Raw genomic sequence first — 14,987 nt, forward strand, 5'->3', positions numbered from 1 at the left:
CTCTGCCTCATCTCAAACCCGATGGTAGTCTGTTTGTCATGCCAGCCACAGGGAAGCTAAGGCAGGAGGACTGAACCCTCAGGCAAGCCTGGGCTGCATAGTAGGCAGACCTCAAAGGACAAATAAAAATAATTAAAAGCTAAAGACTCGCTCACCGTTCTTTAGAAATAAGCTGCCTAGCGTTGGTGGCACACGCCTTTAATCCCAGCACTCGGGAGGCAGAGGCAGGCGGATCTCTGTGAGTTCGAGGCCAGCCTGGTCTACAAAGTGAGTTCCAGGACAGCCTCCAAAGCTACAGAGAAACCCTGTCTCCAAAAACCAAAAAAAAAAAAAAAAAAAAAAAAAAAAAGAAAGAAAGAAAGAAGCCGACCTCTCTCTTCTGGGTGCTCTGCAAAATGAAGGTGACACCAGAGCAAAGGCCGAAAAAGCCAGATTCCCAGTAAGTGCAAAGTACGAGACTTGCATCTTCTGTTTTGTATATATGCACTTATGTACACAGGCCCATGTCTGGTAGGTACATGGGTGTGCAGAAAGCACACGTGTAGGGTACGATTGTGTGCAGATTTGCATGTGTGTACATATGCATGTGGAGACCAGAGGACAACCTTGGCTTCAATACCATCTGCCTTGGTGTCAAGCCCTTTGTCTCTGTTGTTGACTCGTTCTGGGTCTCATGGAAAGGTATTCTCCACGTGTCTGGATGCTGGGCCTGCGATCTCTACCCTTGGGGTCTGAGCCACCCTGCCTTGTAAACAGGGCCCGGGGAGACTGAAAAGCAGCCACCTCACCTCCATCCTGGTGAGCCACAGACGATCCTAACCGCCTTCTTCTATCTCTCCACGACACAGTCTTCCTTAAACCCCTGGCCACGTGCTGGGGAAGCGCTGCTCTGTCCCTGCTCCCATGGGTGGAGTGACAAGGAGGACAGGCAGCTTTCCTCTCTCCTCAACGCCTCACGCCAGCAGGGCTCTGCTTGTCTTTGTGTGCAGCCCCCAGTTGCCCGGACTTCTAATGGTGTGAGTGCTCGTCATTCCTCCCGGGAAATAGCAGGCTTTCTTCTCGTATGCTCCTAGCCATCGCCCCCCCCACACACACACAGCTAGTCTGTCTCTCCATACTCTCCCCCGTGTGCTCATATAGACTGCTGCAGAGAGCAGGGCACGTCTGTTGAATGAAAGGCCCCGGGGAAAGTTCAGAAGAAACAGTCTGATACTTCCTAAAGCGTGTTACATGTGTTTTAATCAAGAACAAATGAGGCCCTTGGCATCTCACCACAACCCAGGGCTATCCTCCTAGGATCACAGCACCGGGGACCCCAGGAAGGAGACTGCACACACCAGTGTCTGTTCTGACCCACGTCTCTCGGCGTGGCTCCTCACACTGGGGAAACAGAGGACTTCCAAAGCCAGCACTGCGCAGCACACTTTTTGTTAGGATTTATTCATGTTTGGATATGCATGGTGTGGTGTGGTGTGTGTGTGTACATGTGCGTGTGCAGAGGCTGGGGTGGTCTGACCGAGAATGGCCCCCACAGGCTCGTATCTTTGAATGCTTGCTGGGGGAACATCATAGCCACAGTCAAAGATTGTGTGTGGGTTCACTCGTGTGTGTGCACTTAAATTTTGTTTTATTGAGCTTTCACTTCCAATACTTCTGAATTTTCACTCTTAGTCTCCATTTTTCTGCTGAAGTTTAGCCACGTCGCTGCTTTCCTTGCTCAGGTTTCGCACTGGCTTCTGTATTTCACTCATTGCTCATCTGGATTAAAGTTGAGATAAGCAGTCAGTGCACTTTTGGAGGAGTCATACTGCCTGCGTTTTCATATCTCTTGTGTTTCTATGCATTGTTTTGTGTGGATATATTTCAGGGGCTTCCCCCCATTTGTTTTGTGAGGTCCTTCTTAGGCTTCTCCTGGGTTACAATCCTCACTACCATTTAGAAGGGAGAAAACTGGCTACATTAATAAAAACTACAATTTGGGAACAACTGAGGTATTAAAGCATAATAAAAAGCCAACTAAAACATTAACTGCTTCCTCAATAAGGTTATAAAGAAAGAGCCAAGTACTTAACAGTATAGACTATGATTCTAGAAGTTCTTAAATGTTATAATAATGACGTAAAACAAGAAGTCAAGTGTGGTCATTCACACTTCTGATCACAGCACTGGAAAGGTTGAGGAGGGGATCGTAAAGTCAGGCATGGTCATTCACACCTCTGATCCAACATTTGGGAGGCTGAAGAGGCCAGGTTAGACCATATAGCAAGCAAGATGTAGCACACAGGAAACTGTGTCTCAAAAACAAACAAAACTAAAGAGAGCGAAGAAGCAAGATAACAAATAAACAAAGATTTCAAGCCTGTTCCTTGGCGGATCAATTTCCAGAAATCTCGACTTTAGTGCCTCTGGGGTAAAGAAATAAGAGATAAATGTAAGCCTGGGGAGGTGGCTCAGTGAGCAAGAGTACTTGCGAAGCAAGCATGAGGACCTGAGTTCAAATCCCCAGACCTACACAAAGCCTGACACACATGATATTTGTCATCTCAGTGTACCCCTCGTATGAGAGATGATTCCTAGATGCTCATGGGCCAGCCAGTCTGATCTATACAAAGCAACAACAAAGGAGAACCTGTCTCAAACAAGGTGGAAAATGAAGACTCACACCCAAGACTGTCCTCACACCGTAGTCTGGCAGTGGCACCTGCATGCTTACATGGGAATGTATACATGCACACACTTAAAGGGAAAACATTTAAAGCAACAAATAGAAAAATGGTGACAGTAATCAGCTAGCATCTCATTTTAAGAACTTGAGTAAACTACTCATTTGCAAATGTATATATGTTGATGACATTTACTTTAGATAAACACTACTCTCAGACAGAAGGATGCATGGGGGTGGGGGGATTCTTGATGGTTCCAACCTGTCTGACTATTAATTGAGAAGATACTTCAGACAACAGTACGAGATTAAAGAACATATGTCCAGCAGATTCCTAGAAGAAAGCAGGTGCTGAGCTCTGAGATGCTTTCTCCAGCTGTTGAGACTAGCCTCAGCCAACAAACAATCAAAAAGTATATGAGCCAATCGACAGTAAGGGAGAAGATGGGAAGCCTAGCGTTAGAACTCCCACCTTACAGGAGGTCATACTTCTCACCATGGAAACCTACTGTCTCTGTGTTTGCATGGGGCACCAGTAATGGAGAAGAGATTGCTGTTCCCCAGAGGTACCTGCCACTCAGGCTTCAGTGTTCCGGCTGGCTCAAGAGGTCTGGGTAACACTGTTAGCAAGTTCTCCATGCAAAAATCTTGCACATAAGAAAAGGCAGTCACTTAAGTAGTAATTGAAAAAAAAATAAATTCTTACAAATGTTCAGTGCCTACAAAAACCACTCTATTTCCAGGATGCACCAGTTCCTTAACAGGGTAGGCACACATCTTGGTTAGTTTTTGTCAATTTGACCCAGCTAGAGTCACCAGGGGAGAAGAATCTCAGTTGAAACAATGCCTTTACCGGATTACCTGCTGGCAAATTTGTAGGATATTTTTTTGATTAAAGATTGATGTGGGAGGGCTCAGCTCTTGGGGAACTGATCAGGTGGTCCTGGGTGATATAAGAGAACAGGCTGGGGGGCTGGAGAGATGGCTCGGAGGTTAAGAGCACTGACTGCTCTTCCAGAGGTCCTGAGTTCAATTCCCAGCAACCACATGGTGGCTCACAACCATCTGTAATGAGATCTGGTGCCCTCTTCTGGCCCGCAGACAGACCTGGAGGTAGGATGTTGTATTCATAAATCTTAAAATAAAAAGAGAGAGAGAACAGGTTGGGCAAGTTGTGAGAAGCAGGCAAGTAAACAGTGAGTGTTCCTCCATGGCCTCTGCCTTGGGCTCCTGCCCTGACTTCCCTTCACGATGGACTGTAAGTTGAAGCCAAATAAACCCTTTCCTCCCCAAGTTGCTTTTAGTCATGTCTTTTATCAAACCAATATAAAGCAAACTAAGGCTGTAGGTGACTCCAGCTCAACAAAGACCTATTTCTCTGAACCAACAGGCTGTGCTGTTACCCCCGTATGAATCCATCAGCTCAAACTCCAGAGGCTTAGGCTCCACCTGGAGTGGCTGAGGTTTTAGACAGATAGTTGTTTGAGAAGGTCAGAGCAGAACTGAAGAGACTGCAGTTAGAGTGCTGGTGTTAGCTTAGGCTAATTGGTGTGATAACGATATGAAATACTCATGTCAGCACCAGTTACATGCATCAAAAAGTAATTTTGCAAGCCTTCTTTGTGTCCTGCAACTTCTTACCTGTTTTCTGCCTCTTACACCTATGCATTCCAGTGTCTTGTGGTAAAAACTTGATGCTTGGCTTGTCAGGAGTTAATGTCTGCATTTGATGGCCTCATCATACAACTTACAATGTAGCAATGATACTCTTAACAGCTTCAATCTGTGGAACGTTTCTGTATTTTTCAAAACATCTGAGTCTCATTTTTATAATTCTCATTTTTACAGCTCATAAAGTGTAGCTTGCTTACACCTTCCTATTGTGTGACACAACTTGGAGAATGTTGGAAGTTCTGAGAGAAGAGTATCAGGTAAAACAGGCAGGCCGGTTCTCTGGTGTCACGTGACCACCGTGCTTTCTCAGAATACTCGGTTTGCTTTTATTTTTTAAGGAAAAGGTAACATGGGGACTATGAATCAATGCACATAGCACTGAGTATTACCAGCCACTAAGTCATGGGAGGGAATACTAGGAATATGCACCTCCCAGTGCGGGGGGGGGGCAACCAAAAAAATGCATCGCCACCTATAACATTTTGAAAAGAAAAAAAGAACCTGAAGAAAGTTCAAAAAACAGAATTAGATGACAAATTACCGCAAAGTAATTCACTCACCCAAATCCAGTCAGTGGAAGACTTTATAGAGCAAATAACTATAACTATTTTTACATTGCAGCAACAGAGAGAGAGAGAGAGAGAGAGAGAGAGAGAGAGAGAGAGAGAGAGAGAGAGAGAGGTAGCAAGCTGTAGATTTAGAGAAGCCTAAAGACTTTTTAAAGATTACTGTTTATCTACTTGTTTGCATGTGTTGAAGTATACATGTGAGGGCCTGTGCATGCTCACAAGTGAAGGTGGTAATTAAAAATACAGCAAAATCCTTTTGTAAAGAAAGAAATATTTTTTTTTAAAAAAAAAAGGTCAGGTAGTAAGAAAATAAAAAGAACTAGAAAGTGATAAATTTTTACTATCATCCTTGTTTTCCATATAGTTTTTGAAGGAGTCCCCAGCACAGTGGGGTTGGGAGGGTGGGGAGGTTTCTCTCCTGGACACCGGGTTAAGCACAAACCACACCCAAACACCTGTTTCCACAGAAAACTCCTCTGTTAATTGGGGAAGTTAGCGTGGCTGCCTTCTGACTCAGGCAGAAAAACAGTGGCAAATGGCGTTGCAGGTGTCATTTTTTCAGAAGAGAAGAAGGGGAGAGCTGTTAGCGTGGACTAGGATGTGGTGTTGTATTTTGATGGGGCATGTTACTTAGATGAAGGGGCTTTTGATTGCTGGATTTTAATACTCTGATAGCCAGACTGTGGCAGTCACCCTCAGGAGAAGGAGATGGCCAAGGAAGGGAGCAGACCTCAGTGGCTGGCTTCAGGTATATAATCTATGTTTTCTAGCAAGGGAGCAGGAAAAGATGGGTCTGCCAGAGTCACGTGCTTGAGTGGGCTAGTGTCCCTTCACTTTTTTATGTTTATATGCTTTTTAATTTATATTTAATTACATTTTAATAATTTTCAATTTTATGTGTGCTGTGTGACAGACTTCTCCTGGGGAAACACAACACAACATATACATATACTCACCCCAGATAGTGAGCCCAGGACAGACCAAAGTGAACCTGGATTCCAAATCTAGATTCCACCAAAGTCCAAAAATGATTAACTATTTAGTTTTTTTGGTGGGGTTACTTACAGGAATATGCATGAGAGGTTGCTTTTGTTAGGGCCCACAGATCACCCCACAAAGACAACCACTCACATATGCAATCCACAAGAGCACTTATTTCTAGAGAAGAATTCCCACATGCTGGGGTCAGTCACACAACAAAATGGTGGGGACCCCAAAAGAAGTTTGAAGGCTCCTTTTAAACACAACTAGGAGAATTCCAGGGGCAGTTAGGTCACCTCCAACAAACTTGATTGGCTAAGCAAGTAGCAGTTAAATCTGACTGCCTGTGGCATCTTTGGACATGTCAGAACAAATCTGAACAAGCCTGGCATGTCTTAAGAGGGGATGGGAGGGGGCTGCAGGATCTGCTCTTTTCTGATTGGCCAGCCCCAGCCTGTAGACCCTCCCAGCCCACAGACCAGTTGCTCTGAGGCTGGTGATGGTGCTCATCAAGCCATGCGTGGGATGGCTTCCCCAGCAGACCCAGGACCAGGTAGACTGTGGGGCTTGGGAGCAGGTCAGGGAAGACACCATGATGAAGGGGCAACCCAGAAGCAGGTTAGGGGAACCCATGGTGAAGGGACAAGGGGCAACCCAGAAGGCAAGCAGTGGGAGCAGCCGCCAGGGTCAGGCCTCAGCAGCCACGCTCTTCCACACAACCTGTGGCCTGGCCTCCTCACTTGAAGGAGCAGAAATGACTCAATCAAAGCTGCCCAGCACTGGTGACAGGAGCACATTGCACAGCCTGCGGGCAGCTCAGCAGGTTGGAGAGTGTCCTCTCCTGGTGGCCCAGTTGACCTGCGTCCCTTCCAGGCTGTGCAGGCTGCTCCAGGGGTTCAGGTTTGTATCTGTTTCTTCCTACCTGCTTGGCTGGTCCGAGTCTTCTCTGCAGCGTGTCTTGTCTGAGAGTGTCCCAGAAGTTTTCACTTTTCACTCAATCTGGTCAGTTTCAGGGGCTTCCAGAAGCTACTTTGAGTTGCTTACGTTCTTAGCTTCCCCGCAGGCAAGAACACTTGCCTTCCTTCTATTCCCTCTTCCACAACAATCCCCGAGCGTTGGAGGAGAGACTACAGATAGGCCGTTGTGCCACAGCAACAGGAGTACAGCCAGGATGACAACCGTGATCAAAGGACAGAAACACAAATGCCTGTGTCTGACAGGTAAATGGCACCCATTTGAGAAACAGCAACAGTGGCTTTCCCACTTGCGCCTGTAAATTTGCCAGCCACATGTTTTTAATCTATGTTCCCAGTAGTAGATGTAAATGTCTCCCTGAGGAGAGAAGTCGGGCCTTATCAGATAGCTGCTTGTAACACTCTTGCCACTATTGTTAAGAATAAAGAATAACGGGTTGGAACTGCAGGTGGCAGGTCACCGGTCCGGTGCTGGGACTTTGAGAATCAAGGTCCTGGGGTGGGTGATACACGGTGGGCAGACGGGGAAACAGAGACCTGTAGATGTGACTCATGCTGAAAGTTTTATTCAAGGGGAGGTAAGAAAATAAGGCAAAGAATCACAGAGATGCGATGGAAGAGAAGGGTGGGGAGGACAGGAAAGGCCCTGCCCGCCCCCCAGAGAAACGGTGGGGAAAAAGAGAGCAGAAGTGGGTGGAGCCTTTCTTTGAAAGAGCCAGGGTTCATACACCTGCCAGGAGCAGGTGGGTGAGAGGCGGGGCCAGGTTTACCTGGCACTTCCATCAGGAAGCATGACCCCCACACACACCAGCATTCCTTTGCAGCAACGTCTAGTATTACAGGAGCTAGCTCATCAGAAGACCTTTCAGGCCCAATTCTAGCTTTTTTCTCCAAGTCCTGCAACCAGCGTGAACTACGTCTCCAACAACAGCGTCTTACTACTCAGTTCTATAATGCAACCCACAACCATGGCAACAGCCATCCTCTTTTAGGCACCCAGAGGGCCTCCTTTATCACAGCTCCTAGAGCGATAACTGACACCTCGTGCTGGGAGTCTCAAGCAACAGCCTTCTGGCTTTCAGCAGCGTCTGTTTCTCCCCTTCAAGATACCCTTGCTTACTATTTGCCAACTAATTGATACCCCGCACTTATTCAAGGCGCACTCACGTGTCTCTCTAATGGCTTCCCGATCTTCAAAACATTCAAAGGTCAGCATTGCGTTATCTGTATGACAAGGCCTTTTCCAGAGGACGAGCAGGGCAACATAGCCTCCTGAACCACAGTCTCGTAGCACACAGTGAGATCGCAGCGACAACCTCTGTGAAGGGCTCTGAAGACCCATGCTGTCTGTTCTGAGCAGGTGTCGGGTGAGCCCGGAAGTTCACAACTAACAAGACACTGAAGTGGGACACCAGCAAGGTCTAAACACAGCACAGAAAGGCCCCACCCACTTGTATCAGTTGGCTTCCTCCACAGATGGAGGCTGGGTATGAAAGCATGGACAGGAGCCTGTAACTTAATGAGCTCTCTGTGATCCTCCGTCATTCTGGGCCTTTACATTTTCATATCCTGGGAGCTCTTCCATGGCGATGACTCCTTACACTTCACCCCTAATTAACAAAGTGGGCTTGGCTTAATCTAACCAACGCTGCCACCTGGGGCTAAGGGAGAAAGTGTTCCTTGCCCACCCCGGCTGCATTTGCTGGCTCCCTGGGACGGAGAGACCCTGGGTTGGCACAGTAGCTGTGGCTTCCCCCATTTACCACACCTGGGCAAACCATCTCTATCCCTAGCATAACCTTTTTTCCTAGGGAGAAATGTACCCTCCTTAGTCTGGGGGGGATAATTACCCACCCCTGGGACAGGTTTGATCATCTGCACCTGTATTGCTCTATCGTGAACATCTGTGTAGTGTTCCTCAGGGTTTGATGCCTCCCAGAACCGTCTTAGCACACAGTTTGGCTCCGTATCATGTTTTTCCATAGCAACTCTACACAAACTTTAATGCATTTGTCCTCGGGTAACCCAGACAGACCTCTTCCTCTGCTTTGCCTTTCTCTTTTCTGCTCTAGGTTACTCTCTCATTTTACAGACACTCTTTACATGTTGGCTAAGTCACTCAGGTCTGCCAAAGCCTCTTCTACTTTGTGAAGATCCTGTCCCACAAAAGGAGCCCAGCGAAGCTGCTGAAACTCCAAACCAGGCTTGAGGTCCTCCATGAATCTATCTTTCCTTTAACTCCCCTGTGAACATAGTTCTATTGGGTCCAGTGAATTGGAATTCAAAGACAGCTTTTCTAATTCCAGTTCCCTCAATAGCACCTACCCTCTGTCCCCAGCCTTTGATATTTATGGGGGCCTCAGATGGAGATTGAAAAGTATTCCTAATGGCTCTGATAAATCAGTCCATCAGGAACTGAGTCCCTCAAACTGCCTCAGGTTTACGCAGCAGTCTTGTCTTAAGGGGGGGTGGACAGTTATGTCACTCGGTGTTTCTGCCTCCACAGTATCAGACTGATCCCATCAACCCCTTAGCCCCACAGTCTCACATCGACAGGCTCTTTCCCTGAGTGTTCAAAAGTTCTCTCCAGTTCTAGCAGTTCAGATGCTGAATGTTTCCTGATTACCCCGGCTTCTTGAAGAGGACCATCGTTAAGGTTGCCATCTGTATGTTGGGTCACAGGTTTCTCTGGCCTCCGTGGGCACCAGGGATGCACATGTGTCTTAGTCAGTGTTCTATTACCGTGCAGACACCATAACCACAGCAACTCTTACAAAGGAAAGCATTTAATTGGAGCTTACTTACAGTTTCGGAGGTTTAGTCCACCGCCATCACGGTAGGGAGCACGGCGGCATGAAGACATAATGCTGGTGAGGTAGCTGAGAGTTCTCCATCTGGATCTGCAGGCAGCAGGAACAGACTGTGAACCACTGGGCCTGGCTTGAGCTTCTGAGAACTCAAAGCCCACCCCCAGTGACACACTTCCTCCCACCACACCTCCTAACCCTTCTCAAGTAGTCCGACTCTCTGATAACTAAGCATTCAAATATATGAGCCTATGGGGGCCATTCTCATTCAAAGCACCACATGGTGCACAGACACACGTGCAGACAAAACACACATACCCATGAAACGGTAAAAAGAAAACGGTGTGTTAATATGCAGAAGGGAATCTCTGGCCTTTCCGAATGTAAAGACGAGGGTAACAGAAAGCTTTTCTGCGAGGCTGAGCATTAAAGGGGGGTGGATGGTAGTCGTCCAGGCACACAAGCAAAGGGATGACTTTAAGAACCAGTGTACAGATAGGGCACAAGCAGAATACACTCGACCTGGGGAATTCCAGTAGTAGCTTCCTGCGGCATAAGTGAGAGACGTGTGTGGTGTTTATTTTAAAAGGCCTGCCTCACATACAGATGTGAGAATTAGTCTAGTGCTCTCATCAAGTACGTTTTATTAGCTACTAGTTCACAGCTTAAGAACAAAGAACAAGCCGGGGCTTTGGTGGTGCAAGCCTTTGATCCCAGCACTCGGGAGGCAGAGAGGCAGGCAGATCTCTGTGAGTTCGAGACCAGCCTGGTCTACAGAGCGAATTCCAGGGCCAGCCTGGCTGAGCTACACCAACAACAAGGCTCAAATGAATCAGCAACAACTGGAAGTGTGTCTGTCTTGCATAATTTTCCACTGAAGGTCACTTTTTTTTTCCTCCCTCCATGGGCAGTAAGACAATACTGACAAAATATGCCCACACAGGCACATTAGGCGGGACCCAAACTAACCCACAAGGAGTTTAAGCTCCATGCTAACCTTTAAGCAAAGCAAGTTCCTGAAGGGTCAAGGTGAAGGACGCCAGGATCCTCTTTCAATGAAGAGGCCAGGCCTGGCAAGCTGGTCAAGTTTCACAGAACTTGTACAAGAATGGAGACGTCAATGAAATTTAGAATCGTGACGCTATAAGTCAAAGCCTAAGGCCAGAGCCACGCGACAACGGCAAAGGGAGAGGGGACACAGACAAGTAGAATCAAGTAGATGTGGCAAACCTACGGGGCAAGGAATCCAGAAGAGCATCCAGAGCTTTGTATCCACCAACAGAAGAGACGTGGTCTTCTAGAGAAACAAGTGGTATGTGGCGGTGTCTGCAGCTGGGATGCCCCTGGACTCTCTGCGGGAATGTGAAGCCCCTGGGAAGGAAGCGACACAGTGGGTTCCCGAGAGAACAGTCGGAAGCCACTGGCGGACAAACGGTTAGTCCGGGTGTGAGGAGTGGTGGCCCGCAGAAGGCGCCCAGGCAACCTCCCCCGCGCCCAGAAGTTCAGGTCTGGAGGGTGGAGAGGGAGGCCCAAAGCGGGCAAGACAACAAACCGGTGCAGTGCCGCCCTTTCCGTCACCTCCAGCTGCAGCAGCGACCCCGGGGGCCCGTCGAGGGAAGCATGTGGTCGGGCGGACCGCGAGGCGCCCAGCCGGTTGCCCCCAGCCGAGCCCAGCCAGCCTCACTTCCGCTTCCTGCTGAGTCGGGTAGGCGGAGGTGCACAGGCCGAACGGGCCCAGGGCGAGCCGTGGGCTGTGTCCTGCGGTGGAAGCTTCCCCCCACTCCCCTCTGCTCTCAGGCCTGGTGGGCTCCTCCGAGAGAGGCCCGGTGGGCGGGCGGGCGGCGGTGGGGAAGGCAGATGAGGCCACCAACGCCACCCCCAGGCCCCGCCACGGCCCCGGGGCGCGAAGACGACGGCCGAGGCCTGAGGAAGCGAAGCCTTCAGCCGACCCCAGAGCCAGACGGGGTGGGAGGCTGCAGCCTTGAGACCCGGGGGCGCGAGGAGGAGAGCAGGCAGAAGAGGAGAGTGGTGGCGGCCGGGGCTCCTGGAGGAGAAGCGACGGAAGGTGATGAGTTGGGTGAGACATCCGCGGCCTGAAAGGCGGCGAGCAGAGGGGGCCCCCCGGGGAACAGGTGGGCCTCGGTTGCTGCAACGGGAGCAGTGGAGGAGGCGGAGCTCCCCCCCCGTTTTTCACCCCGGAAGACACAGTGAGAAAACTGGTGGCCGCTCCTCAAGCCTTTGCGCGCGCGCCTTTGTTTTACTGCTAACCCTCGGTTGATTTTTGTGGTGGCGTTTACCAAATGCACGTGATGGATGAGAGAGGCGAGGTGGAAAGGATTTTCATATAAAAAAAAAAGTCTGCGTTCATCTAGGAGGAGTGGTTTGTCTCAACTAGGGTAAAACGATGCTATAAGGGTTTCTTCTGCGGCTTTAGAATTCATAGAGGTTTATTGGTAGCCTTGATTAGATGTTAAAGCTGGCCGTGGCGATGCACACCCATAATCCCAGAGATGGGAGGCTGAGTCGGGAGAATCTCAAATTTGGGGGTCAGCCTGGGCTGTGCAATGGAACCTGTTTACATGTTTTTTTTTCCAGTATTTAATATGAAAATCAGTTTGTGTTTCTAAATAGCTCTTCGGGGAAATACAAATGGATGGCTTCGCAAGTGTTCTGTTAACTGGTGTTGCTTTTTTCTGCCCAGTGTAAAAATGTCTTCTGGTGTGTTTTCTTGTTTTGATCAGCCAAAGAGAAAGGAAACGTTACCGAAGCCCCAAGTGAGGATCCACAGCCAGGGACTGACCTGGTAAGAAAGGCATCATTAACCAGTTCGGAATCTTTACAAACAGTGGAGTGCAGTGAATTTCAGAATATGGCTTTCTTACAGTCTTTGGCTAAGGAAGATTTGGTAGAAGGTATTAAAAGAAGAATTCGAATTAAAAAATGTAAAAGTTTAGAAAATCCACCTCTCAAAATAACCGAGAACGAGGCAACACAAAATATTAAGGTTGAATTCCAAGATGAACTGTACAAGAATACTCCAAAATATTCTTGTAGCAGCTTATCACCTGGAGCAGAAAAAAATTGCAGTTCTGAATCACAGGATTACAGTTTCCTCCATTCTGAGGGTCTTAATGAGAACGACTTTGACTATAACCCTCATGATATATGTATGCACATAGCAGAGAACCCTTTGAAGTTAAAGAAAGAAAACCTTAGGAGTCTTGCAGAGAAGGATGACCCAAAAACTACTGCTAAGCTCTTAAAAACTGAAGAAAATGTCATAGCCAGTAAATTGCTGCTTGAAGAAAGCCATTTTTACCAAAATAAAAACAATGGCTTGATTTCTTGCCTTCAAAGTGAAAAAAACAAATATTCAATAGAGGAGAGTAGCGTTGGGAGAAAACACAGGAAGAAGGTGAAACTGTCCGAAAAAGAAGAAAAAATTATTGATCTCAATTTCTCTAATGTGTATAACAGTTCTGAGTTGGTGCTACAAGAAAACCAAATGGGTGCAGAAGGGAAAGAAACAGAGACCTTAGAGTCTAAAAAGAGTTTTCTAAAAGCTTTAAGAAAAATAAACCATAATATACTCTCGCCAGTGGACCATTTATGTCTCCCAGAAACAGTAGGGAAAACAAGTCCCAGACATCAAGTAAATGCTGTGTTTCAGAAAACCCTTGAATCACATTTGAAAGAGGATATTAAAAACACTCCAGAGTCCTTAGGATGCAAAAGTATGGAGCCAGAAGAATATTTTAAATCGATGACAAGCTCTGCAGTGAAATCACCTAGTGATAGTCACGCTATAGGGAAAAGATCTCCATGGGGAGATTTGAGAAATGAAACTGAAGACTCAAAGGTAAGCTGCCGCAGAATAATACCAATGACGGGTAAAAGAACGTGGCCTTTTTACTCTTGTGCTAGAATATCAGTCCAGTGTTGGAAAAAGACTTCCCTGTTAGATTTAAATTACCCGCTTCCAGGGTCTCTGGAAAATGTTAGGCAACATGAATCTGTCATACACCAGACAAACCAAACTCACTTAACTGACTCTGTCAAACAGTTACAACAGTCCTTAGCAGAAAGACCCATTGAGTCCTCAAGGAAAGAAATGTATGATTCTGATTTAAATTGTTTGTCTTCAGTTTCTTCAGTCGCACCTACTTTGATGGTTATAAAGGAAGCCATACCCAGTGATAAAAAAATAAAGTTAGAGGAACCCAGCAGAAATGGGACAGAGGTAGTTTCTAATGCTACTGAAGACACCCAGCTCGCTAATATAACTCAAAGCTTAACAGGAAATAAGAAAAAGAGAGGGAATTTATCCAAACTTAATTTGACCATGGCATCCCAAGACAGCCAGGAAGCAAATAACTTTGCAAACAAAACTATTCATCGAAAAGCTTGCATTAGTAAGCAAACACTTGTGACTCCAGACTTGGTTAAAATATTAAACACAGGACGGCTGACTAATTTTAAAATCCCTTTACTGAAGAACAAGATGGGAAAAAGAAAAGAAGTAAATGCCAGATCATGTGAGAGAGAAGCTTACAGTCCCCTAGAGCTACTAGGCAGTTTATCGGGAGTAGAAGCAAAACAAAACAGGAATAAGGAAAATATCTGCACGGCAACTTCGGGACCTCAGTCTTTGACTATACATAATAGTGTAACTCCAGGGCAAGCTAGTTCTCACTCGTTCTACAGTAAGACTTCCTGCACGTCTCCAAGCTTTGCAAAGAAATGTTATGATAATGCATATAGTCACATCTCTGAACCAGGCAATATTATTTCTAATAAGGAGTCTATTTCTCTTAAAATTGAAAATAATACTTTTTCTTGTGATCGTGGGTATATTGAGCAAAGTTCATTCTGCTCTAAGGAACAAGAAGCATTTGTGCCAATTTCTTCTGAAGTCAGTGGTAGAAAAATGACTAAAAGCATTTCAGAACTCAAATTGGGGTTTCCAGATATCCTTAAAGCATATGAAGATGATGTCCTCTTGATTGATGTAATTCAAGATGACCCGGAGCTCTTTGGAATCTCCAGTGAAGGGGATCTCTCATTTACTTCAGAAGTCTCCAAGATAAGCCAGGAGCCCAGTGTGTCTGAAGAGCACCCACCAGCCGACTTTAAGCACATGCAGCTTCCAGGGAAAAAAGAGCCAGGCGACTTGAGGTATGCTTGTTCGAGAATGCCTTTGGTTCAGATGATTGTTGGGGGTTCAAAGCCTTCTCTTGTGTCGAAGCTCCTTTTTTTAAATTTATTTATTAAATACAGTGTATTACTGCTAATACCTAAACTGTCATTATGCTAAAGTAAT

General features: G+C 46.8%; 1 protein-coding gene and 1 long non-coding RNA gene across 5 annotated transcripts in view; one reads left to right on the top strand and one right to left on the bottom strand.

The window, feature by feature from the left end:
• LOC110343150 overlaps positions 1-11,390 on the bottom strand; it is a 73,990-nt gene extending 62,600 nt beyond the window's left edge. For all 3 annotated transcript variants that reach the window (XR_005874728.1, XR_005874727.1, XR_005874726.1), the window contains exons 1-3: positions 11,220-11,390; positions 10,902-11,038; positions 9,666-9,760 (exon numbers count right to left, since the gene is read on the bottom strand). This is a non-coding gene — a long non-coding RNA (uncharacterized LOC110343150). The remainder of the gene's footprint in view (positions 1-9,665; positions 9,761-10,901; positions 11,039-11,219) is intronic.
• A 44-nt stretch (positions 11,391-11,434) lies between these two features.
• Topaz1 (testis and ovary specific PAZ domain containing 1) overlaps positions 11,435-14,987 on the top strand; it is a 47,629-nt gene continuing 44,076 nt past the window's right edge. Inside the window, exons 1-2 of one of the 2 annotated variants that reach the window (XM_021234258.2) lie at positions 11,435-11,744; positions 12,409-14,842. In XM_021234258.2, the coding sequence (XP_021089917.1) occupies positions 11,525-11,744; positions 12,409-14,842 (2,654 nt within the window). In that variant the 5' untranslated portion in view covers positions 11,435-11,524. The remainder of the gene's footprint in view (positions 11,745-12,408; positions 14,843-14,987) is intronic. The other variant, XM_040739758.1, reaches the window with a different exon arrangement.

Source organism: Mesocricetus auratus, unplaced genomic scaffold (genome assembly GCF_017639785.1).
Source record: "Mesocricetus auratus isolate SY011 unplaced genomic scaffold, BCM_Maur_2.0 Super-Scaffold_100691, whole genome shotgun sequence".
Classification (NCBI taxonomy): Eukaryota; Metazoa; Chordata; class Mammalia; order Rodentia; family Cricetidae; genus Mesocricetus; species Mesocricetus auratus.